Raw genomic sequence first — 26,714 nt, 5'->3', positions numbered from 1 at the left:
ATTTGAAACAGTTTTGTGAAGTGTGTTTTTTTTCTATTGTAAATTATTCAAAACCACATTCAAATACCTCAATAAGCTACACAGAGCTACTGGAGTCTCCAGGAAAGTGAAGCATGTTGTCGCCGCTGCAAGAAGGCGTGGGCGATGAAGGCGGGTCGAGGGAGGCGCGCGACGCCGAGCTGAAACTGCTGGAGCTCAACTCCTCCGGCTCAGCTTCAAAACGCGTTGCAGCTATAGCTGAAATACGATAGCGACAAGTTACAGAGGACATCAATCACATCGTGGTTCCAAGTCACAAGTGAGATTTCATAAGTTCGAATTATAAACAATAGACGCATTTATCTATTTTTTTTTGTATTCTATTCTGGGGATTTAACCTTTTCACACACAAAAGCTGTCAAACAGATGCCATGTCTCCGAAGTGTCAAAAATGAAATTGAACTTTAAGCATATGCACGTAGGTCTATGTTGATCTGTAGTCTGTGATGGATTAAATAATAAATCATCGGTGCGGTGTGCGGATAAATTCGTCATTGGCGTCAAAAAGATTAACTATAATAATATACCTACATGGGTACAAGAGTCTAAAAAAACGTAAAACTCTTTAACATATGGCGGGTAAGATAAAACATAATACAACAGCCTCTTTATCGCTCGAAGTTAACTACTTTAACGAAGTTGTTCGCGGCCCTCAGACAACAGCGTAAATAGCTATCACTTGAAACCATTTCCCCAGTGCGCGTTCTGTAGCTACTGAGCATTACTCCACTAAAACAGGTAAAGGCCAGTTCAAGGTAATTAAAGCTATGGGATTATGTTTTTCGACGTGAACACAAAAATCCTAAGAACAAAGATTGAGCAAATAAGCACGCTCAATTTTAATTTTGAATTTTTGGATGAAAAGCATAATATCTACGTAAAGTCAATCTGACAAATGTTACTATCTATTGCTTGTGGTAATAAGTGGTGACTTTTGCTAATATTCTTGACCGCATTAAGTGACTAAAATGTCTTACAAAGGGTTCTTGTTTTAGAGATAATGACAATTCTAATGAAAAAATGTTTCTGTAACAACCTAATAAAATACGTCTTTTCGGCTGCGACGCTGCCACTATGTGACTTGGTTTGACATACCTAAGTGTGAGTACTGACAGACATTGAAGTTTTAAAGGAAATTCGCAATTTTTATACGTAAATTAAAAAAAACTTTAACTTATTCGTTGCAATGTTTTTTTTTCGCTAAGGTGTAAAAAGAAATGACGTGTCGTGCAGAAAACGCAATAAAAAATACTTTGTTCCGCAGGAATGCGTGGTTGAAATCTGTCGTCTGTCTGTAAAAGGGTCTGTTTCACAATGTCCAAGCTGTGTCCAAGTAAAGTATCGGATAGCTAATTAACAAAAAAAATAACTGCCAGATAAAACTTCTTGCACTTTATCTACCAGTTGACCTTTTTTAAAGATTGTGATACGCCAGCTATGACTTTATTCGTCAGATAAGTGGCAAGTTACTTATTCAGGACTTTACTTGGACATTGTGAAACAGGCCCTAGGCTATCAGTTAAATGGTAGGTCTTAGCTTCGTAAATATAAAGATCAATACATAACTGTCAAAATATACTTCTTAAGTTATTGAAATTCATATAGTTGAAGCATAGGTAGGTAACTATAAATTCTGCCATAAAAGACACTAGATATTGTTGTTACATTTCTACTTCGTAAGGGATACCAAAATCACAACACCGTTTTGTGGTTTTTGAATTCTCATTTTTATTTAATTTATCACTATTTTTTTTAAACACTCCATAACATTATCAACAAAATCATACTGATACAAGGCAGCCGAATTTACAAATATAAATTTGATAACACGCGAAAACACTGACTACAGCAAATTCGAGTTTTATTATTGGACAAATTTTTCTATTTACATAAAAAAAGAGAAAATGTTTCTATATTATAACAGTGTTTCTACCCTACCCAGGCACCCCAATGAGGCGTATGGATGGGCATAATTATTAATATACGATAGCTTTTGCACTTTTAGCATTATAGGGGCAATTAATACAATGTCAGATTTATCAATATTACATAAAATAAGCTTTACATTTCAGTAAGTTGCAACTTCTGACAACTTTATGGCATCCAAAACACTATTTTGTTAGGTTGATCAGAGGGCCTACCGCGAAAATCTACGAAATTTCGTTATCTGTCTCTGTCGCTCGAATACACATGAGATGTCCGAGGTAGGACCTCCGTTAAAATTTATTATTTGTATGCATTTATCAACTACTGAATTCTGTATTACATATAACCTCATGTTCTGGATTAGAATATTTTTTTACGTGTATGGGTCAAAATTCTTTTTGTCTTGTTTTTGTCCCCAAAAAGTGACAGAAAGACACAATAGTACTCGTTTTAATTTTTTTATTTGATTTGGTAGAAAACACAAATACAAGCGTGACAAAGTGGTCAGAAAGAAGACAACGAAAAGAATTTTGAGCCGTACATACAATTAATACAAGGAGTTTTTGACTTCTGATCCCGCTGAAGTCTAAATATTTAGAGATTCAAAATGTATATAATACGAACTGTGACAAGTTCACGACGCACGAGATCAAAAGGTTAACTCTACTTGAGCACAATGATCTTACCTATCATACATGTATCTAGTAGTAATCAACAGTTACTATTGCAACTTACATACTTAGCAATACATTGGTCACGCTATGGTATATCCGTCTCATTATGTATATAAATCTATCTTGTACTTGCAAATAAGCGAAAGTGTTATAAATATAATTATTTTTTGTAACTCTTAGTTTATGTTCCTTGACATTTCTTGCATGTACTTTGGAATTTAAAATTAGTATATTAAAATAATACTAATATATTGTTTATGAATTCATACGGCCCTAATGACACCATTTAAAGAGTTATTAAAAACTTACTAAAATATTAAAATCATTGCTGTAGCAATTAAATCAAATTTAAAATTAATTTAAGAAAATATACATATCAAAAATAGTCCAAAAGTGCTGCCTTAAAATTATACCTAATTCGAATTCGTTACGGGTTAATTAATACCTCTTTGCAAAGGAAATATAGTTGGTGAATTATCATTCACATCGGCACATAAATGTTAAGGGACATGATTTTCATAATGAGGTTAGTATGTGTTGGTTCATTTAGATTACCAGAAAACGTCTAAGTAATCCCATTACGTTGATTAAATCTACAACACGCGTTTATTATGACGTTTACAAGCACCGATGTATTTCTTCTTATTCAGCCAGCAGTGTCAATCAGCCGCGACTTTTTAATTGTTTGAAATGAAGTGTCTCAGGTCTAAAAATACACTTAAATTGTTTTTAACACATTCATTGCCAGCGACCTGCTAGGCGGGTCTTCTGTTGTTACTTATTAGGGTTCTTAGGCGCTTTTATAACGTGTTATCGGCTATCGTGTGCGGCACGTCATCGTGAACCTTGTCGGCCACTCGCGTCAATTGATTTCTTAGGCGGTCAAACGGTTAAATAAAAAATAACGGAAAATCTTAAACTAATGAAACGAAAAAATAGCAATAAAATTTCAAATTTCAAAACGTTTTGCTAATAAGTAGGCGAACACCGCAGGTTTGTTAGTGAGCGATTTTAGCCACACCCATTGAAATAGATCAAACATAGATTTCAAATTTCAGAAGTACATGGGTACCGTAACATCTCCTAATTAACTGTAAATTGAGAAGGTTTCACTATATTCGACAAAAAAAATCTTGATAACAAATTTAAAAAGTTTTAACAATAAATATAAATGTACGTATGTCTTTTTCGTCCAAAAGTATGATACTTTTGGACAAAAGAGATACATTTTTATTATATTAATAGGAATTTAGACGTTTTGTGGTAATTTATAATTTTACCTTAATTTAATATTAACTTAATTTTTATTACGATTATTCGAAGCTAAGTAGCCAAGATCCACTTCGAGTCGCTGCGCCACAGCAGTAAGTAAGGTAGCTGGTTGGTAAGAGACTTTATATAACGGCATTACGTCGTCCTACTTGAAGTGGTGCTGTTGTATACAGTTCTTCCCTCCAGCATCATAACTATACATTACCGGCCAATAAAGACTGCTTTTTTTAAACTTTGTAGGGATACGATGGTTGCGTTTTTATCGTCCATCATTATCATATCATGTGTTACACTGTCAGATAATGGTAATATCTCAAATTTGCTGTAATTTTTCAAACAAAACGGTAATTGCAGTTAATAGATTTCAATAAAATAATTAACATTAGTACAATACTACTTCTTTACACACTTAGTTGGTAAATCTGGTTGAGTTCGGAGGACATAACATAAGATACCATATTGTCAACCAAAGACAAAATGTCAATGCATAGTACAATAGGTCAATCGATATCTCAGTTCAAATGGTACACACAAAATGTTAAGCACTCATCCTTCCACAACTGCTCTATTTCCTATTAAATTAGGTCACTTAGTGTTACTAACGTGTAAACATGTTATCACAACTTCATACATTGCTTGTCACTGAAGGCCGCCATAGATTCACTATTTGCGAACCTTGTTGTTGTGTAAACATTGTAATTTTAGGTACCTACGACATTTATTTCGTTATTTCGAAGAAGGATGCGAGGCCATCCGAATGATGCCGCTACCCCCAAAGTTTTGTTATTTTTACCCGGCTATGGCTGCGCAACAGCAGAAACACTTGTTTTATCAACTCAAATTAAATCCTTTAATAAAACTGAAATTACGTCCAAAGGGAAAACGATCTATCGAGTGATTGAGGGCCACGTCGCTGTTCACATTTTTTGTCTAATTTTATTATTATATTTTTGTTATTAATATGCCTTTTTATTTCATCACTTAACTTATTTCCAAAGAAATGAGCAAAAAATAAATAATTTCATTTAAGACAGTGATCATGATTATAAATATTATGCACTAAACATTATTAATTGAATACTAAAATTATTCACTAAATATCATAATTTAATTAAACATTTACACGAAATAAAAGCTAAGATAGAAAAAATAAATATTTGTCATGATTCAACATAAAACTTAATATAAAAACAAAACCTTTACATTAATACTTGCTGGATAGTTAAAAAGTATTTGTACATAAAGACAGCCGTGTTTAAGAGAAGGTATTTCATACCGAGTGACTTGGTCACAAGCAAGTCGCAACTATGAGGGCGAGAGTGGCCACCATGCACAGGTTTGAGATTAGTGGTTAGCACTTAGCGGGTGTGCGAATTGGACCGATACTCATATACCTATAACCTTAGGGTACATTACTTCCATGTAACTGAAATTTTAAGCAGCCATAATCGACATGTATATTTGGATTTGGAATCTGTTCTAGGAAAATACTGACTTGACGACGAAGACTACAATGACATGTACAATGTGAAAACACCCTTAGAAGTGAAATAATGACAGCCACTTCTACGGCAAACTTGCATAACTGGTATGCTAATTTAGGTTAAAATTTCAAAAGCACCAAACTTGTAGAATCAGGATTCGGCCATTAGATCAGTTACTGGGCAGAACCTACGCCTCTCAGTCAACGTATGTTGTGTTGAGGTAATAAAATACAATTATTTATATCGAAATTGCCGAAAAAAGCACACATTCGAGATTCTATTAGATACCGCAAAAAATATGATTAGGGTTTTATAAATGGTAAATAATGAGGTACTTTCTTGTCGTACTGGCCGAGCAGATACTCAACTATGGCAGAGCCAAAAAGGTTACATTTGCATGTGTTGGTAATGAAAGCAAAATAGTATCTAACGTACTTAGTGTCCGTCATTGAAGTTTACTACAAATACTACAACACTATGTATATAAAGTAATCAAATAATCTAAAAAAATAAGTACTGTAGCAGCACTGTTGTAATGCTTAACTATATTTTTTATGAAGATAGATTTTGATAAAATTGTTCAGACAAAACGGTTAAACATTTTTATCAAAAAATATTAACAAACGCAAGATCGCTCGCTATTATTAACTATCTTCACAAAAAAAACGTTAACAATATTTTTGTCATTTTCAATGATTTTTATGGATTTTTTATTTTATTTTTTTTTAATTATTGTGGCATAAGTTATAATAATTTTTGAAAATTTACTGTTAAAAGTAAGTTCGAAAATCATAGTGGTTAAAAATATTTATGACGTTTTTAGGGTTCCGTAGCCAAATGGCAAAAAACGGAACCCTTATAGATTCGTCATGTCCGTCTGTCTGTCCGATTATGTCACAGCCACTTTTTTTGAACCGTTCATATTAAAATTATATTGAATCTAAGTAATTAGCATCAAATATTGATATTTACGAAGTGACATTGCGACATTATAATATAAGTAATTAGCATCAAATATTGATATTTACGAAGTGACATTGCGACATTATAATATAAATGAAGCTATTATGATTTTGAACACATACTTTAGAGTTACTTCTTCTTTCTACGCGATTTCTTACATTTGGATGATTGCTTTGCCGAAGGGAGGAGCACACTTGCAGCACCGGCGGTCCGCTTTTCTTCCTTGTCGCTGTCGGTGGACGCCAGGGGCGATACGTTGTCGTCGTCGGACGACTTTTCCATCGTTGAACTCTCCCCTTCTTTGCTTTCATCATCTATTTTCACCTCTTGAGTCGTAATCTTTTGACTCTCGATAACACTAAAACCTTTTTCGTTCCTGGCTGGCACCTTCTCCAAATCGACTAAATTGAAGGTACTCGATTCTATGGCTTTGCTTGTGGTTTCTTTAATAGACGATAGTATATCGTCAATGTTTATTTTGCATATCGGGCTACTGATTTTTGTATCGTTTACTTCCAAAAGACTGTCTCTCATAACTTCAAGTTTGTAGTCGTCTAAGCCGAAATCTAAGGGTTCTAACGGTGGCAGATCGTGTAGATCAGTGTGGTGTTCTTCAACAAAGTTAAGCTCATCTGGAGCATCACATTCTGCAACCATAATATCAGTTCTCTTGCAGAGTTCGATAAGTTTATCCTGCAAGGACACGCGATCGTCCTTGAAAGACTTCGGATACTCTAAACCAGTCCCAACATGAGGTTCTTCCCAAGAGTCACATCTTTCATATTTTTTCAAAGCCATAGTAGGTTCATCTCTTTTATCGTTTTTCGTAGCAGCGATGGAACTCCAGGATTTTATTGGTTTCTCTTGAAGAGTCTCTTTCTCCACGTTTTTTCTTTCCATGGGCTGAGGTGATTTCCGGGTTTTGCTGCCTCTGGTAATTTGAATTTCAGGAAATTCGTCATTCGTAGAATCGATAACGTAAACATCTCTTTTCTCGGTTTCGAATGCTTTGTCACCATGTTTCTTACTGGCATCGGAATATGGAGACAATGATTTGCTCTTCTTCGTTTTTGGGACGTCTTTAGGCGAAGTGCATGAGATTTCACTAGTACTTAAAACATCATGTTTTACTTTCAGGTGACTTGATGTTTGTTTTTCTATTGGTAATGCGACGGATTTTTTGACAGGACTCGGTTCAGGCCAACCCTCTATGTAAGATGATACCAATGAATTCTTCCTGCCTCCCTTCAATTGAAGTGAAGTAAGTTCGTAGTCATCGTCAGGGAAGCATTCAAGTGGCTTAACTTCTGTTTCATCGTCCTTTTCAGAAGTTAAACTCTTAGATGAACGAGGTTTCTTTAATTTGGCCAAATAAGAACTAGTTGAATCAATGTCCTCCAATGGCGTGGAAATGGATACCAGCTCGCCACAAGATGTTTTAGCTTCATCGATTGCGTGAATCTCTATAAAACTATTTTCATCTTCGTTAGCTTGCAGATCTTCCTGCCCTTTTTTACCTTTACGAGTTTTCTTGGATTTCGGTTTGTCATCGAATTTGTCAGTTACAATAGTTTGTTGCGTTACGTTCAAAACTGCAGGCCTTTCGGATTCGTTGAAAAGTAAATCCCAAGCTTGTTCTTCTACTTTTGCAACATCCGTGTATTCAACTTTTATTAATTTTTCAGAACCCTCTTCTGTAACTGGTTTTAGGTTTTCAATTTTTTTGGTTCTTTCACGGGCTTCATTCATAGCTGGCTTTATAGGGTCTATTTGATTATTCTTTTTAGTCTTGTCGCAGGTTTCTTCAGTTGCGCCTTTTACAATACCTGCATTATCAACTTTTTTAAACTTATCATGAGTGTCTTTAGTCAACATTTCATTCCTGTCGCCTTTTTTGGATTTATCGCGATTATCTTCAGTTACCTTTGATTTTCCAGTTTTATCCAGATGCTTCGATTTCGGACGAGTGTCCTCCATGTTAACTGCAACGGCGTTCATGACTGGCGCTTCGTCTTTAGCAACCGACTCGGTTCGTTTATCTACTTTTCCGTCATCAACAACAACATCGGGCTTGACCTCCAACTTCCTCGGAACTCTCGACTCTTTAAGCTCACACTCATCCCTACTAGCACCTTCGATATTCTTCTCCCTTTCCTTAATGTCTCTAGGTTTTTCCTTAATTTTAACTTCACTATCACTAACTGACTTTGGGGTGGGAGATTTCTTAACTCTAGCTCGAGCGATCGGTTGAATATCATCCGAGGCTCGATTCGATTTTGGCAGTGATTCCTTATTGCTCTCGCGCTCGGCCGGGGCCGAGCTCACACGCGGGTCCTCACGCTTCCATACATCACTCTCTCGCTCGAGATCTTTATTTACGTCGGGTGTAACGTCAACCACATCTACGGGGGGAACACGCTGGAGGCCACACTCGACGGGCACAAACCCGGAGTCCGGCACGCCCACGACGCAGCGGGACACGGCAGTGAGCGCGGCGGGGATGACCACGTCGGTGGTGAGCGGCACGGGCTCGTCGTCGGGGGTGAGCGCGGCGCGCGGCGCGACGGTCTGCACGGGGATGGTGGTGTCGCGCGGCAGCGGGCGCGCGACCACGTGCGCGGGCAGGCCGAGCGCGGCGGGCGCGCGCACGACGGGCCGGAAGCGGCCCTCGTCGGCGTTGGCCTGCGTGTACAGGTCGGGGTCGGCGGGCTCGGGGCCGGGCTCGGGCTCGGCGCGCGGCACGACGGTGCCGAGCGGGTCCACGGCGCGCCGCACGCCCGTGCCCGCGCGCCGCACCGTGCGCGCCTCCTCCCGCGGCCACCCTATACGAACCAAAGGCAACCACGTTATTCCACGCGAGGAGATTTAGAAAAAAGCATTAGGGCCGGGAAACAATCGTCGACTTATCTGTTCGGGGTCAAAAACTTGCGAGTGGCAGCGAAGCGAGCTAAATAAGTCAGTGGCAGTTTAGTCAGGTGTACGTTTTTAGTTTTATCAGTATCGCGCTTGCCCAATTAGGTAGAATTAGTCGATTGATAGTAACGTATGAAAGAGTAATAACAAGGGAACAGGGTTGATAACACACAAGTAAAGGTAAAAAAGTTTTATTAGTCACCATCAAAGAAATTGTTCCAACTCAATCTTGAACAAATGATAGTAATTGAATATAAATTAGAAAAAAAAACTAGTTGAGTGCTATGGCGCATTGCAATTTAACAAATCAACATCTTACCAAAACGCTTATTATTTTCGTAGTCCACATATCAGTACCGCCAGTTTACACAGCAACAGGGTTCATTCAGATATCACGGGTGTCGCGAAATCTATTGTCAATTAGCAGTACTGATAAAAAATAATAAGCGTATTGGTAAGAAAACTGATGTATGGAGTCAGCACTCTATGCTTACTTATTTCTCTATGAAATAACGTACGCTCCACTTCTTATCATAACTGCAGTAATGAAAACAAGTTTGATTTTTTTCTTTGATGGTGACCATACAAGAAAAGAGAGATTTTTTTTTACTTGAACAGATAAATCGTGGCCGATAGGATATCTTTCACAGTCGTGAAGCCAACAAGGGGTAAGATGGATGCCTTTGGCTGTATAGTTCATGCGTTAGACGCAATGCTTTCTTCTCTGCTCCACTCTTGGCACTTATCACTTAGAAGATAGTTCCGTTTCAAGCAGATAGTGATTTTATTTCATGGAGCATCGAAACATGTTTAACGCGAGTCAAAAATATAACAAATATTATATTAAATAAGCTCATCCTTACTAGATTTTAAGACAGATTATTTAAATACATTAACTTGATGACTTCCATAACAATAAAAATGTTCGACCATGACGAATTGCGAATTCAAAGTCATTGAAAGTATAATTTGAAAAATAAATCAGTTTTAATTCTATACCAAGTATTATCGTACCGCTGGTACCAGCAATTTTTCACAAGTGGAACTCCGCGAACGCACTCGACTGTACCTAATTACTTTAGTGGCATGCAATGATAATAATGAAGTTGGTGAAGAGTCGAGTCTTATGAGTCTGAATTTGAACAAATTAACTCAGTTTTATCAAAGATAATTTGAAATGGAGGTGGATTGTTAAAGAAATGTTTGTAGCCACAGTAAATTGACTGCCAACTTCCGACACGTGATTAAAACTTTTAGAACGCCATTTGACTTTGATCCTTATTCTTTTACTGATGTGTTAAAAGGGGCGCCATTTTACTGGGCATCTAATGGTTGTGGGTCCATTGCTCGAAACGCTGCCGCCATACGTTTGGCCTTTGATCTATTAGATGGCGCCATTCTGATAACACATATTAGTGTAAGAATAAGGTTAAAAGTCAAATGGCGTTCTATAAGTTTTAATCATGTGTCGAAAGATGGCAGTGAATTTACTGCGACATGGTTTTCTTTGACAATCCACCTCTATTTCAAATTCTCTTTGCTTTTATGAAGCCCTGCATCTTACCCTTTATGAGTTATAAATTTAAAAAAAACACTCAACAATTATCATCTTGAAAATCTGTACAAAACAATTTTGTTGGCTGGCTATTGAGCTGCTATTGCGAGACTGTTCAGCTTATGTACATGAATGAATGTTCCAGTAAAGGTTTGTTATTTGTTCCCGTTGTACGAATGTTCTGTGTTATAATGTTGCTAACCATTTCATTTTGTACAAAATAGGGTTTTACTACTACTAATATGTAAAAACAACGCATAAAAAATGTAAATATTAATTTATAGTATTTAAAGAAAGGACTCGACCTACAAACGACTCAAGTTTCGTTCAAGCTCAAACGCGAACTTCAATCTCGAATTATACCAACTAAGGACAAAATATTCAACGCTTTCATGGGTTAGTAAAGGGTACTTACGGTTATCCTCTTACCGGTTAGTTTCGGGATGGGTCTCTCGCAGTCGGCCAGCAGCGACTTGCGCCGGACATTGTTCGACGTACAACAAGGTAGTGTCAGGGAGGGTACGTACCGTGGTCCTCCTTCATGGTCTAGACGCGGTCCTCTCGCAGTCCGCCAGCAGCGACTTGCGCCGGACACTGTTCGACGTTCAACAAGGTAGTTTCAGGAAGGGTACATACCGTGGTCCTCCTTCATGGCCTCGGCGAGGTCCTCCCTCAGCTGCACGTCGCACACGGACGCGCGGCCGCTGTCGGCCAGCAGCGACTTGCGCCGGACACTGTTCGACGTTCAACAAGGTAGTTTCAGGAAGGGTACATACCGTGGTCCTCCTTCATGGCCTCGGCGAGGTCCTCCCTCAGCTGCACGTCGCACACGGACGCGCGGCCGCTGTCGGCCAGCAGCGACTTGCGCCGGACACTGTTCGACGTTCAACAAGGTAGTTTCAGGAAGGGTACATACCGTGGTCCTCCTTCATGGCCTCGGCGAGGTCCTCCCTCAGCTGCACGTCGCACACGGACGCGCGGCCGCTGTCGGCCAGCAGCGACTTGCGCCGGACACTGTTCGACGTTCAACAAGGTAGTTTCAGGAAGGGTACATACCGTGGTCCTCCTTCATGGCCTCGGCGAGGTCCTCCCTCAGCTGCACGTCGCACACGGACGCGCGGCCGCTGTCGGCCAGCAGCGACTTGCGCCGGACACTGTTCGACGTTCAACAAGGTAGTTTCAGGAAGGGTACATACCGTGGTCCTCCTTCATGGCCTCGGCGAGGTCCTCCCTCAGCTGCACGTCGCACACGGACGCGCGGCCGCTGTCGGCCAGCAATGACTTGCGCCGGAAACTGTCCGACGGGGAGTGCTCGAGGGAACCTGCATCAATTGTTATCATTGAGTTTGTGGTATTGCATTGCTTCTTAAAATTGACCATAAATGTAAAGACTACTTTTGTTTATTTCGTTACTACTGTTAAATGCTACGACAGATTGAGTTTTCGCATAAAAAGAATCATTAAGTTTACTGCTTTGCTCTACTTTACCTCCTGCTAGAGAGCTAGACTGGGCCCTATGTCTAGGCAGTAAGGTGTACAACTCACTGGCGGAGCCGGAGTCAACCATCACGGGCACCACGGGCCGCACGCCCGGCATGTTGACGGGGTTGGAGCGCGCCACGCTTCCCGCTGCGCTCGTGTCCACTTCCACCGCCTCCGCTTCGGAGAGAGAGGAGTTCGACCTGGAAAAATGGATACGTTGAGTCATATGATTCATAAAACCGTAGCTAACTAGAATTTAACGTAAATCTTTCACAAAATTGGCTGGTTTGCTTTTTTTAAACTTACCCAGTGGTGTTATACGTTTTGAAAATGAACTGAGGCCCCATCCACAATCTCCTGTGGGGCCCAGCATGGGTCACTATCTCCACTTGCGATAGCCAGCGCTCCTCTTCGCTCATGCACATGTCCGCACAGCTTAACTGTAAAAAAATAAGAAAATCAGATATTGGAAAGGATCAGACCTTAGTCCGATGACTTCAATTAGACTTAAAAAAAATGGTTTATCTCTTATTTATTTAATTTGTAAAATATGTATTAAAGTTGAGAAGTGACAACTTTAACTTGATTTATACAATTCGGCTCATGCATGATTTTTTAATTTTTTTTAATCATTATTGATATCGGTTCAACGCCGGAAAAAAAACAAGATACTTTTATAATCTTTAAATTATTTTATTAAAAAATATTTAAAATGTTGAAAAATTTAGAGCAGTTAAAACGCTCATAATTTTTGGCGCGAATTCTACAGGGCCGATGACGTCACTCGTTCGACATAAATGACATTTGTGACTAATGTTGTTCGTGTATTTCAGCTAATAGACACTAATTATTCATTTAATTATTTTTAAATACCATGGATGGACCTAAAATCCATACTATAGGCATTGTATTTTACCACAGTATAATAACAAATTCAAAATGCAGCTCACAATGTCTAATAGCACTCAATAGTTTTTCTAATAAAAATTAAATCGAAGTATACAAGGGTAAACCAATTTTGTTTGTAGATTTCAATCGATCTGGTAACAATAACAAATTACTACTTACCTTTCGGGCTGGGCCATAAGCTTCGAAAGTACCTACACTATGAAGCCTGAATATCACTTATATTCATTAATTTAATGATTTTTTTTTTATTTAACTAAGTATTTACGAATTTATAGACAATATAGAATCGTATATTTTTTAGTCAAACCTCTGCACAAAACTTTTAAATTAAAAAAACAAACTTTAAATTGTATAGAAAATATGCAATTTGCCGGTTCTTAATTGAGTTTCGCTCATTAGCATTTCACGCGCAATTTTTGTACTTTTTATTTATTATTTTAAGCAATTAAATGATAATTTAATAACGGAAATTCATTTCTAACATGCTATAACGGTTACAATCATCCGAATATTAAAAATTATTTCGTTAAAATTTAAACTTCATGCATGAGGCTAATTGTATGTCCCACTACCAATGACTAATGAGAAAACCGTTCATGAAGAGTAGTGTTTGTCAAAACTTTGAATACTCTGCTTTAAGACAACTCAGTTTTTATGAATCCAATTCAAAATCTAGTAATTACGTTGAAACTTGAGTCCTTACTTGTTAAGAGACCCCGATTCTTTCGTAGAGGCTCGAGCCCTTTTCAGAGAACACAATATTTTTCACATAACAAATCCATTGTCTTGACATAAAATTTACGAGTTAGGTATACAAAACCTACAAAAACGCCTACATTCTTTACTGATGATGTAGATAAAACCTACAATATTGTTGTCGGAGTCTCTATTCCGAGGTTCGAGTTCTTTTGAGTTGCGCTCAAAAATGACTCGCTTAAAAACCCGAATCGGGACTTTAGACAAATAAAAACGAATTAAAACAAGTAGAGACCTTCAAATGTAGACTAATGACTCGAATTTCTACCAACAGTACCAACACTGCCAAACACTCGTCGCACACTGACCTTGTTGCCTATCGGCTGCAGCAGCGGGCTGGTGGGCGGCAGCGGCGCCAGCAGGTCGGGCGCAGGCGGCGGCGGCCGCGCCAGCGCCCACTGCGCCACGTGCTCCACTTCCACCTCGATCGGAGACTCGTCGCACACTTTTTCTTTGGGGATACCTGGAAACAACTTTACTTAAAGAACGCATGAAAGACAGAAACACAGCGCCAGAGACAGAGATGCAACACGTCGAACGTGTTTCGCGTACAGTGTTGTCACATCTACCTACTTTTTGGTAGATCTACCTATTTTACCTGCGTTCTACCTATCTACCTCCCTCGGCCTGAAATCTACCTATTTTTCAAAATAGTACAATTGTAAGCAATTCTCAATACATGTGACGGAACATTACCTAATTTCTACCGAATTTAGATTTGATTTAATGAAAACTTGCCAAAGAAACAGATTATACAAGCAGGTTTATTACCTAGAAACCATGGAAATCCTAACTTATATGTTTTAATTTCTTTAATGAACATGTGTACTAACGTCACAATATTAAAAACTCATAAATAATTCAAAAAATTTTAATCATTAAAATGTACTTCTATTGAGTGGTAGATCTACCTATTTTTCATTTTAAATTCCACCCATTTCTACCTATTTTTGCACCCTATTCTACCATTTCGGCAAAATTGTATGTGACAACACTGTTCGCGTAGGCCTTTTATGATAGCAAAACCTTGTTTTGCCTAGGGCGAGAGAAACAGTTAGAACAACAATAACTTTATTGAGTTAAAAATTATTGTACAATTTTGCACTACGGTCTCGAAGGGGAAGCAAGAACATATACCAAATTTAATAATAAACTGACGTACATTTATTCTACTAGTAAAAATTTCCACACAGATACTCAGAAAAATACAAAAAAGGTTTAACACCTTATAAAACTACGTTGAACTAACGTTCGCTAGTTGACCGATGTAACAGCGCCATCTACCGAGACATTGGGTAAACCTATTCCGATATGCGTTTCGTACAATTATTTTCATTTATCGGTTACTAAAAAAGTGCCACTTTACGTAGCTATTTAGCGTTCGCAAATTTGGTTTTTGCGAACTCGTGCTTTTTACAGTTTTTACTTACGAGGGTGAATTGAAAAATTCGCGGCCTGAATATTAAAAACAAAACAGAGGTTTTTTAATTTATTTTTATTTTTCTACATAGTCCTCGTTGAACTGAATGCACTTGTTCCATGTATGTTAACATTATTTTTTTTTTAATTTATTTAGAACACAAACAAATGCATTTGAAGTACAATGTAGAGTACTTAACATACTTAATAATAAACCTCCTCCTATTATGTACTTAATAATGAACCTCCAGGTCTATGATTCTTAAGTATGTTAAGTACTCTACATTGTACTTCAAATCCATTTGTATATGTGACTGTTTGTGTTCTAAATAAATAAAAAATAATATTTTGAGTTCTTTCATAACAGATGCCTACGATTTCCCGCACCTTTAATCGCCGGTCTTTCATTATCATTTCGCATATAATTGCCACATTGACCGTGTTAGTCACCGTTGTTGGCCTCCCGGGACGAGCGTCATCTGCGATACTATCTCGTCCACGCTTGAATTCAGCTGCCCATTTTTTCACCATCGTATATGATGACAGGATTGCCCTAATGTACTTTGCATATCATCATAAATTTGCTTCGGTGTCAATCCTTTTTTATGTCCAGTTTTTAGATCAAAGAAACAGAAATATCCTTACTCCTGGCGGGGCGGGCGTGCAGCACTAGGTGCAGCAGGCCGCCGGTGTGCGTGACGAGATACAGCGCGGGCATGGAGGGCGCGCGAGGCGTCGCCGCGCTGCACACGGACAGCCCGAAGCGCGCGCGGGCCGGCAGCGGCGCGCTGTTGCACTCCTCCGACAGGGACGACAAGCGTTGCCGGCCTGGAAGAGGAATAGAGACCGAAATTACAAACCAGGCGACCGTAACCATGGCAACCGGTGACATACAACTTGAGTCACTGTTAACAGCTAACCTGAGCTGGTGCGGGTGATGGTGCGCGTGGGCAGGTTGGCCGTGGGCCGCAGCTGCGCGAGCGGCGAGCACAGACACGGCAGCGGGTACGGCGGCAAGCGCGGGTTGGGGAACCATGCGCCCTGCCCGAGGCATTCGCTGACCTACGAGTGAACAAATTCATAATTAATGATGGGAGTGGAAAGAATTTACACTACAAGTTAAAGTCCAGTTGACGGGTTGATCAACGGTAATCAGTAGTAAACTATGAAAATAAATAAATATTATAGGGACGTACGACGAACATTGACAGTTTGTTTGGTACGACCGTTCGTAATCTAAATACGCTAATATATTCAGAGATTTGCTGTACTATCCTTAGGGCGTCCGCTAGCTGACCTGGGTGCACGTAGCGGGCGCACGCACGCGGGTGCCATTAGGTATATTAGACAAAGTCCGTCGCACGCGTCCGCGCCAGTTGACGTTGATCATACTATTTTTCGTTACCCGCTCCGTGCAACTGCGCTACCTAACAGACGCCGCGGCGACACCGACGTGTCTCGGTAGTCAACCGCCGATAGTACCGGTTACCGGTCAACCGCCGATAGCATCATTTAACCTGGTAGCGCTGCATTATGAACCGCGCCCTACCGCCACGGCATGCCGTTTTCCCTCCAACAGTCACTGGCGTACTTGCGACCTTGCGCTATCGGCTAAAATCAAAGTTATAAGCAGGCATCTTCGGGCGGGGTTTCCAAGTACAAATGTGAATGGTGTGTACTGACGGGGCTGCCGGAGCGCGGCGGCTGCGCGTGTATGGGCAGGCCGGCGGAGCGCTGGAAGCGCGACAGGCGGTTGACGACGCGCGGCTGCGTGTGCGTGCGCACGCCGCACGCGCCCCCGTACGGGCTGATGGCGAACACGTGCGTGGTGCCGCGGAGCGTGGTGATCGCCGTCCAGCGCGAGTCCGGAGATATCGCGATGTCCTGAAAAATTAATTCACTTATACAATAAACAGTCCAGTGGCATGAATTTCTCGTTTATTTTTAGCTGTAATTGGTAAAGTTTTTGAACTTTTCATGGCACAATTAGTTGATGTTATACATTAACCTTTTGAACGCCACGCCTATTGTACGCGGCGCGTAATCGTGAACCTTGTCGGTACGCATGAGGGTTGATATCAGTGGCGTAGCGTGCCTTGGCCGGGCCCCGTATAAAAATTTGTTTGGGGGCCCTTAGGAAGGGTAAAGATTTATCACAAAAACGCACGTTGGGGGCCCCCGTGGCCCGAGGGCCCCGTATAATTGATACGGCAGATACAGCGGTAGCTACGCCCCTGGTTGATATTGGGCTGTAGCCGCGCGCGTCATATGACGTCTTTGGCGGTCAAAAGGTTAATAAGGTATTGATTAAAATGGCACAACTTTTAAAAGAATACGAGAAAAATAACTAGATTAAAGAGGCACTGTCTTTTATAGGTCTACTGTTTAACTGAGGCGGTTGGTAAGAAGTTATTATGGTCAGCTATGGATTGGTTGAAAAAATATCTATAGAATTAATCATTCTAATTGGTCAATTAGTGTGCAAATTATTAATAGGTTTTGAGCTCAGAAATTTCAATAAAAGACTGACCACTGGTGGCTTTACGCTGCGCGGAGGATTATCGAACAACATAGTCAATACATTAAGTAAAATAATATTATCATCAATATGATTCAGATCGAACCGGTCCAACCAAAACATGTAAAACACAAAGTGAAGCCTGTAAATAATGATTGAGGTCATTCACCTACTGGCAACCGAATCGCTGTCCACTGATAGTTTGGCAAAGTGAAGCTGTGTGACTTAAGAGGCAACAGGAGTGGTAATATCTCCATACAAACGTACTTGATTGTTTCCTCCGTTGTTTTCGAAGCTAGAGCAATGACTTGTTCAACACAGATTATTATTATTAGACAGGTTACACAGAGCGAGCATACGCGCGAGGCAATTTCCTCACGCACAAACCGACCACTGTAGACGTGCCTCGGCCGAGGCGGCGTCGCTTCGGCGCGCGCGTTTACCTCGCCTGAGTGCGCTGGCTGGCGGGTTTACACTGGCTGGATATTAATAGGTGGGTCCCTATTAATATCTGCGTCTGTTGGAGGAGGAAACAGTCCAGTACGAAACATTTACGATTACGGAGCGATTAACCTTTTGAACGCCACGCCTAACGTACGGGGCGTGTAATCGTGAACCTTGTCGGTACGCATGAAGGTTGATATTGGGCTGTAGCCGCGCGCGTCATATGACGTCTTTGGCGGTCAAAAGGTTAAAAGACAATAAAATTCGAGTATTCCTAACATCTGACATACAAATAATTAGATCAATATGTTGTACTGTTGTTTCTGTCCACCTACCAACTGGAATTGTTTTCATGGTGGTATCAGATGGGTATATTTAGGGGTACCGATGATGACCTTGCTTACATAATTTCGTCTGTCAAGGTGTATCGGCAGGAATAGCCTTGGCAGACTTATATAATCCTGAAATGAGAGTTCAAACCTACCGACTGGAATTGGTTTCATGGCCCCATGGTGGTGATGGCCCCATGACCACCTTTGAGAGCGTCTGCCAAGCACTTCCGGCAAAAAAAATGCTGACGGATTTCGCTTTTCTGTGTTTGCCAGTAAATTTCTAACTGCTGCCATTACTATTATTTCGGTTTCAGATGGGTTAAATCAGCCCCCCTTTTTCGCACTTAAAGTGGCCTTCGTTTCTGTACTTTCGGCAAGTTCCGCCGTGACTGAATATCAAATTCGGACTTAGCAACACTTTTATGGGAAACTATTGTGCATTTCATCGTGGCATCAATTCGGTACGAAATGCTGCAGTCAGCTCTTCTGCCAATATGTGCTAATTCGATAATTCAATCAATCGTTAACCTCGTTCACGGTGATATCACAACAACCTACATTTAGCGCGATGTGATATCAATTTGGATTTCATATACCTATTTGAATGACATTTTTCGCGGACACCAACATCAAAAACATCTAGACATCTATCTTATGCATTAACGCCTCAGCCATGAAACGAAAGACACCTCCCCCGCTATACATTGGTTAAAATAAATGTATGACGGTCGGTGCCAGGGTCTCGACCGACTCGTGCAAGCTCGGAGCGTGTATTCCGTGGCTCTCGGGGAAACTGTAAGGTTTGACAGTACCTGCACTTTGGCCGTAGTGTCCCCCCGGTGCAGTATGTACAGGTGGTGCACGGAGGCGAGACTGGGGCCGCAGGGGTGCGGGTTGACGCGGAACACGTGGAAGTCGTGCCCGCGGCGGTCCGCCGTCACCAGCAGCATCCCGCTGGCGTCGAACTTCAACGCTATGATGGCTTCGGAGTGCGCCAAGAAGTGGGCCACGATGGGGTCGTACGGGTCCTCGTGGTCTTGGCCGTCTTCATATTCGTTGCCCTGCAGAAAATTCATTGTTTAGAGTAAAAACCTACAGTACAGATGTTCAACATAGATATGTTTGTGCCATACAGGACGTATTGACAATACCTAATGTACACTGTTGCGAACATATAATAGGGCGTGGTGCGTGTGAGTGGAGTGGCTAAGTTGTGTTGCTTTTAATTAATTGAAACAATTTAATAAGTAACAACAGGCTGGCGACTACAGCCTTTTCGTTTACCTGACTTTAATATAGAAAATACAGTAGGTACATATACCTAAGAGTATTTTTATAGTTGTTAAGAAAGTTCAATAGTTTGTTTCGCCCCCAGGACGTGAACTCCTGGACTCCCTGTAAACACTTTAGACCCCGTTTCTTGAAGCCATCCGGCCTCGTACCACACTCACCTCTATATCTAGGATGGTGACGACGCCCGCCTGCTGCGCGTCGCTATTGGGCGGCGACGGAGACTGCGAAGTGCTTCGCCCCCCTGCTAAACTGTGGGCCACACTTTCTCCGAGACCTCGTAGGCCCTTGCTGAGAGACTTGGCTGCGTGCAGGACAGTGGCAGTATAGCTTGTTACGCCTTCACCTAATATAAAAATCCAAAGTAAACAAATTTTGTCTTTTTGCAAGCAACAGATGAAAAGGTTTAAATTTTTTTCATTGTCTAGTTTTTTGTCCCCAAAAAATGTGATGAAGTGGAATTCCAGAAAAACAGTCTCAAAATTCTGCTATGCTTATTAGAAAAAAATACGTTGGAACCTATAACGTATATACACAAAGGTATTTTAACTTCTAAATTCGCCGTTTTTAAACCTGTTTAATTTTTCATATTATTTACATGTAAATTTAATTAATTTTTAAATTTAAAACCACTAACAATTATTGAACTATATGTAATATTTACCATGAATAATCAAAAATTAAACGAAAGGCGAAATTAACTGTTAGCCCTCATTGTTGCCAAAAAAAAGTATATTTTGTCTCTCATTTTCTCACACGATATGTGCATTTATGTCGATGATTATAGGTAATTTTTCATCCCTTTGTCCGTATTTTCGACCTTGTTAAGCGATTAAACAAACGGATTAGATACTCGCACATTTGACTGCATGGGTGGGCGTAAATGTAAATGCAATTGTTCGGTCACGCGTAACGTATGTGCATCTATAATTAGCGTTAGTGCAGAAAGAATATATGTTAACATACTACTTGGGCGGTTATGTCCTTGACTAGCTGAGTGTTGCTGTTTAGTATAACAGGTATATAATGCTGTAACTTAAACTTTCGTTGTTTTCTTTTAGAGTAAATGTACTGCGGAAAAAGGTATCATATCAGTATCTATCTAGTAATAGAAGCGAAATATTCCACCAAAATAAATCAACTTTAGTTCCATGGTTTCTAAGTTTATCGAAAAATATCAGAAGGACGCGGCCACGGACTTCCTTAGAAGAATAGAAGTACGTTGTACAGGTATAGGCAACTTCGGACTCTTCAGAGCTACGTACAAAATGTACAAGGAGTATTTTTTTTTTATGATCAGTTTCAAATATATATTTTGTAAGATAATTAAATTACAAAAACTCAGTAGCTTTTTTTTTGTATACACTGGAATTGATTTATTTATAGCTACGAAAAGTAAACAAACCTTTAAGTATACCTACACAGTAAGCTGCAGAGTTAGATTACTATATATATTAGGCATTGAACAATGGAGGAATTATATGCAAGTAGGTGACTTTTAGATGCTATGTTGATTTCTTATTCGTGATGAATGGTGGGGGTGACTGGTGTGTCTATGATAATGACTATATTTACAGACTACAGTTACATTAACTCAGTTGTTACAATTAGCCTTCTTTGTACGTCGTGAGTTTCCAACTCACCAATAATAAGAAAAGAATTAAATTCATAAAAAAGTGGGGTTACCCTATAACTCGATGTCACTAATCTAAGTTATAATTTTCTTTAACAAGTGACAACACACATTTTAACAATATACGTTTTCTTAATACATATGTATCAGCCAACCATACTGCATTCACCCAAACTGTTGGAAGATGGACTCGTAAATCTATTACTACGACAGTATTTACCTTCACACCCGCCACTGCTTCTCTTCGAAGGGTGTAGTTTTTTATCAGCGTAAGCCAGCCAGCGGTCTCCCAGCGCCAAGGGGTTGATGGGCTGGCTACCCCCCAAGGGACACGGGCACGGATAGCAAGTCGTTATAGCCATCCTGTCCTCTAACGTCCCCGCATCGAACACGGCGAATCTCTCAGAAAAGGCCACCACCACAGACCGCTTATTGGCCAGTACGTCCAGGATTGGATTCTTGAATTTTATACTCTTCACCTGTGGAATAGTCTGTTTTAGCAGGTGGACAAACTCGCGTGTTAAAATAACTATTTAGAGCTCCCTAAACCGATAGATAGCATAAATATAAATAAATATTTATATATTATATATATCGTTGTCTAAGTACCCTCAACACAAGCCTTACTGAGCTTACTGTGGAACTTAGTCAATTTGTGTAATAATGTCCTATAATATTTATTTATTTATTTATATAAGCTTAATGCGTTCGTACTATCAGTACTAAAACTCAACGATTAACACAAAGTTCAGTAATATTTCCGAAAAGAACATGATGAACAGGACTTCGATAACGAAATTAACGAAGCATGTGAAAAATAAACTACAGTCTAATGGAACCACCGCGAGAGTACACGAACCGTCTCAGCCAAGTAGTAGTAGGTTTACAGTTTTAAGATGTATCAGCAGGCACCTTCAAGTAATTCATGGAACTGATATTTTTTGACTGAATATGATTGCTATTGATGATTTCACAGTTCCATGGAGGAAATTATGTAATAGGATATGTCCCATTGTAACTCAACATAGAGCTCAAACACATGGATTTTAGTTAGACCTTATCCAATTATAATAAGGTTTCCAATTGGGCAGCTTGTGTCGACGAAATTACACAAAATAATTGAAGGTGTTCTAATTACCGATGATTAGTTTTGCGAATTAGCCAAGTCCTTACCTGCTCCCCTCCTCTTATGGATATAAAGCTGAGAGAGCAGAACGTGGGTCCGGGGCTCGCGGAGTCACACAGGGCTATGAGGGGCCTTTTCGACGTGAAACAGTCGCCGTGCTGCGGGGTCGGCAGTATACGGAGCACCCTCACTGCGTGATAACAGGAAATTTGACATGTACATCGTATATAACATGAAACATGATATAACATAGAATATATGATAGAACATGAGAACAAAGAGAATATCATAACAAAGATAAAATGTAAATGAATGAAGTGAATAATATGCAAACGCTAATAAGGTCGTAGGGTCATTGCGCTAGTTTCCGTCCAGGCTCTAGTTTTCGTCCACTTTACGGAGTAGCGAATAATATATTTCATTTTTAATTCGCAATTTGTGAAATATAATTTTTATGTAGATATATCTATTGTTTTGACATTAAGGATTGAAATAAATCCTAATTTGTGTGGCAAGGCAATATTAAAATTTCGTCAATCGGACGAAAACTAGAGCTTGACAAAAACTAGCACGTTGACTCTATTTGTGTTTTTTTTTTCAAATCGAATGTGCAAATACGTATTCGCATATATTTAACCCACATACGTGAGGTAACAAGGTGCTTAAACATAGCTCAGGGGTCTCCAAACCCCGGCCCGCAAGGCGTTCTAATCCGGCACGCGGACACCCAACACGAGTAACACGACAGCCTACGGTCCGGCCCGCGGGAGGTTGCCAAACAGATCCCAAGCTCCAGGGATCAGCATCATTGAAAATGGAACTGCTTCTAACAGCTAATACTCGTTACATCCGAAACGTGTCGATACATCACGAACGGACGCACAGGTCATAAATTCAATTTAGGGTCTTTGATCGGACACTAAGAACTAAGAGTATCGTTTTTTGCTTAATAATACCATAGGTACCTGTAACCATGACTGGTAGAGATCGCTGTTTAGCGATAAGAACACCTGTTGTATAACCTCTGTTGTAATTTGAGATGTGCAATATGAGGGGGTCAAGTGAAAGTTTGGAAGCGAGAGTGGTAACTCGTGACAGCCTGAAGGGAATTAAATAACCGAGTTTGCAATATTCTTACCACGGAAGTTACACACAATGTTTTTCATCACACTTGTGAAGGATAAACTAAATTATAAGCGGAATTATTCTTAAATACGGTAATATATCAAACATTCGTGCTCCATATTGTCATTTATTGACAGGTTAGGCAACTAAGGCACAAACTTATTCGGCATTCAGCCACGATTGAGAATTATTTAAATAGTACATTGTGCCCCCTCGTTGCGTTGTAAGTGAAATTTTGGATACGAGGGAATTGAAGACCCGAGTTTGCAATATTCTTACCCCCAGATGTACACACAATGTTTTACATCACACTTGCGAAGAAAAAACTAAATTTTAAGCGAAATAATTCTTAAATACGGTGACATATCAAACATTCGTCCGCCATTTTGGAATTTCTTGGCAGGGGAGGCATCGAAGGCACAGACCTATTCGGCATTCAGCCACGATTGAAAATTATGTAAAAATATTTTAAACGGCTGTTAAATTAATCAAATTAAATAATGTTAAACATAAACAAAAATATTAAATTATAAACGTCAGGATTTTAAAAGTAAAACTCATTTATGCTACTCGGTTTGTATGAATAAGTGACATAATAAAAAAAAAAGCTATAACTCCCTGGGGAGTTATAGCGATTTTTTTCACAATCCATAACTCCCGCGGGAACAAAATAGGCCTTTGTCCTTCAGCACACCTGCATGAAATAAGATCTTTTTCGAACAAGTGTGATGAAAAATATTTTAAACGGCTATTCAATTAAGTAATCAAATTAAATATTTTTAAACATAAACATATTAAATTATTAACGGCCGTATTTTTAAAGTAAAACACATTTACGCTATTTGGATTGTATGAATTAGTGACATAATGTAAAAATAGGTTATAATTCCCTAGGGAGTTATAGCTTTTATTTTTCACAATCCATAACTCTCTCGGGAACAATATAGGCCTTTGTAGTTCAGTATACCTGCATGGAATACGATCTTTTTGAACATTTAGTTTATTATAAACTGAAATAAATGTCATATACTAAGAAAAAGTGACCAAGGCCTCCAGATCCATTATCCATCATATCATATCATTATCATGTTTCCAGATTATTTTCTGAAAATAATTTAATTTGTTCTAATACTTCTAAAAGTGGTTTATTGTATATTACATTATACCTGTGCCTTGACGCCATGACAGAACCTCCTGTGCTTCCCCGCTCGGGGGAATCAACCAGACCTGGACTCCGGAGCCGTAACCCAGGATCAATAGCAGGGGGGAGATGTCGGCGTCGCAGTCGCCTTCGGGCGTCGGCTCGTTTATGTCTGCAGTCTCGAACCTAGAAAATACCAGTTAAATCGACATTTTAACCCTTTGATCGCCAAAGACGTCAACTGACGTTCGCGGCTACAGCCCAATATCAACCTTCGTGCATTCTGACAAGGTTCACGATGACCCGCCGGCCGGACACGATAAGCGTTAATGGGGTACATTGAAAAATAACGCATTTTTAATCGATTTTGTGTTTTAACTGATAAAGTAACAGAATTTCCGATACACATAGAATTTAATCGCTATTATATACTCTAGTCTTTGTCAGAATCCGAAACACGACGGTTTAAAAAAATCTCCTGCCAAAATTCTACCTTAAAGTTTATTCGCAACGCAAAGACTGCACTGCCCAACCTATCACAGACACTGTCAACCCATGCTTACTATAAACCCAAGGAACCTACTCTCATGGCACACTGGCATCGGACTGCTGGCCATGCATGGTGGCCGTGGAATCTTCCGACCAGAGAATAGCATCACGTTTGACTTGGAACAGTTTAGTACGAGCCCATTTGCTGAAAATCAGGTCTGTAACTGCGCACAAGCATCACTTATCTTTAGGCTTAGCTGGTCGTAAGATTCTGCACTAACCAACACGGTTGTGTCGTCCGCAAACAATACGGGCAAACCAGCTGCAATATTCGACGGCAGGTCGTGTATAAAGAGCAGAAATAACGTATTTCCAAGAGCAGAACCCTGCGGAATACCGATATTTACAGACCCTGCGTCGGATTGTAGTGGTTTGCCGTCGGCAAGCAGTTTTACGACTTGTTTGCGGTCCGATAAAAAAGACGTAAACAGCTGGTGAGCGTTGTCTTGGACACCATACAAATTTAGTTTTTTGAGCAGTAACACGTGACTGATGACGTCAAATGCTTTCGATAAGTCACACAATATTCCCGCCATTTTATTTTTGTCATCTAACCCAGTCACTATAGAATCAAACATCCTGTACGCCGCGGTGGTTGTAGACATTTTCTGTCGGTACGCATATTGGTTACTCGGCGAGACGACAAGATAGACTCAACTATTTTGGATATGGTTGGCACTATTGTAATAGGCCTATAATTGTTGACGTCGCACCTTTCGCCCTTTCCTTTAAAAACTGGACATACCCTGGCATTTTTTTAAACGGCAGGATATGTACCAGTTTAGAACATAAGGTTTATGAGCACGACAAGTACGTCACCAACAACCGGCCATATCCAAAGAGAACATTGGGTGAAATATCAAAAGCATCAACGGTGCTACGCTTCTTCATCATAGAGTGTAGTGCCCGATCTAACAGATCGCGAGTGACGACCGGCAGAGTGAAAAAGGGTACATCAGTCGTACCTAAATGCGCCTGTAGGTACCTAATAGACTCGGACAAGTCACCTTGTATGGCATACTTAGACGCTATACTAAGGAAATGGGAATTGAATGTATTAGGCAGGTCCCTTTTCTCTATTGTTAAACTCGTTAGAGGGTCACGTAAAGATATGTTTTGAGATTTCGATTTTGTTCCCACTTCTTCGTTAACAATTTTCCAAAT

The 26,714-nt window shown here is 39.9% G+C and overlaps 1 protein-coding gene across 3 annotated transcripts in view; it reads right to left on the bottom strand.

Moving 5' to 3' along the window:
* Positions 1 to 1,742: 1,742 nt before the first annotated feature.
* LOC133517067 (uncharacterized) overlaps positions 1,743 to 26,714 on the bottom strand; it is a 36,292-nt gene continuing 11,320 nt past the window's right edge. For all 3 annotated transcript variants that reach the window (XM_061850210.1, XM_061850211.1, XM_061850212.1), the window contains exons 3-15: positions 25,027 to 25,187; positions 22,783 to 22,925; positions 21,830 to 22,088; positions 20,138 to 20,322; positions 19,499 to 19,747; positions 17,076 to 17,276; positions 16,313 to 16,454; positions 16,038 to 16,220; positions 14,282 to 14,436; positions 12,615 to 12,748; positions 12,372 to 12,508; positions 12,023 to 12,148; positions 1,743 to 9,180 (exon numbers count right to left, since the gene is read on the bottom strand). In XM_061850210.1, the coding sequence (XP_061706194.1) occupies positions 6,488 to 9,180; positions 12,023 to 12,148; positions 12,372 to 12,508; positions 12,615 to 12,748; positions 14,282 to 14,436; positions 16,038 to 16,220; positions 16,313 to 16,454; positions 17,076 to 17,276; positions 19,499 to 19,747; positions 20,138 to 20,322; positions 21,830 to 22,088; positions 22,783 to 22,925; positions 25,027 to 25,187 (4,768 nt within the window). In that variant the 3' untranslated portion in view covers positions 1,743 to 6,487. The remainder of the gene's footprint in view (positions 9,181 to 12,022; positions 12,149 to 12,371; positions 12,509 to 12,614; positions 12,749 to 14,281; positions 14,437 to 16,037; positions 16,221 to 16,312; positions 16,455 to 17,075; positions 17,277 to 19,498; positions 19,748 to 20,137; positions 20,323 to 21,829; positions 22,089 to 22,782; positions 22,926 to 25,026; positions 25,188 to 26,714) is intronic.

This window comes from Cydia pomonella, chromosome 4 (genome assembly GCF_033807575.1).
Source record: "Cydia pomonella isolate Wapato2018A chromosome 4, ilCydPomo1, whole genome shotgun sequence".
NCBI classification, from domain to species: domain Eukaryota; kingdom Metazoa; phylum Arthropoda; class Insecta; order Lepidoptera; family Tortricidae; genus Cydia; species Cydia pomonella.
Note: the sequence above shows the minus strand (reverse complement) of the source record. Positions and strands in the feature narration are given on the sequence as shown.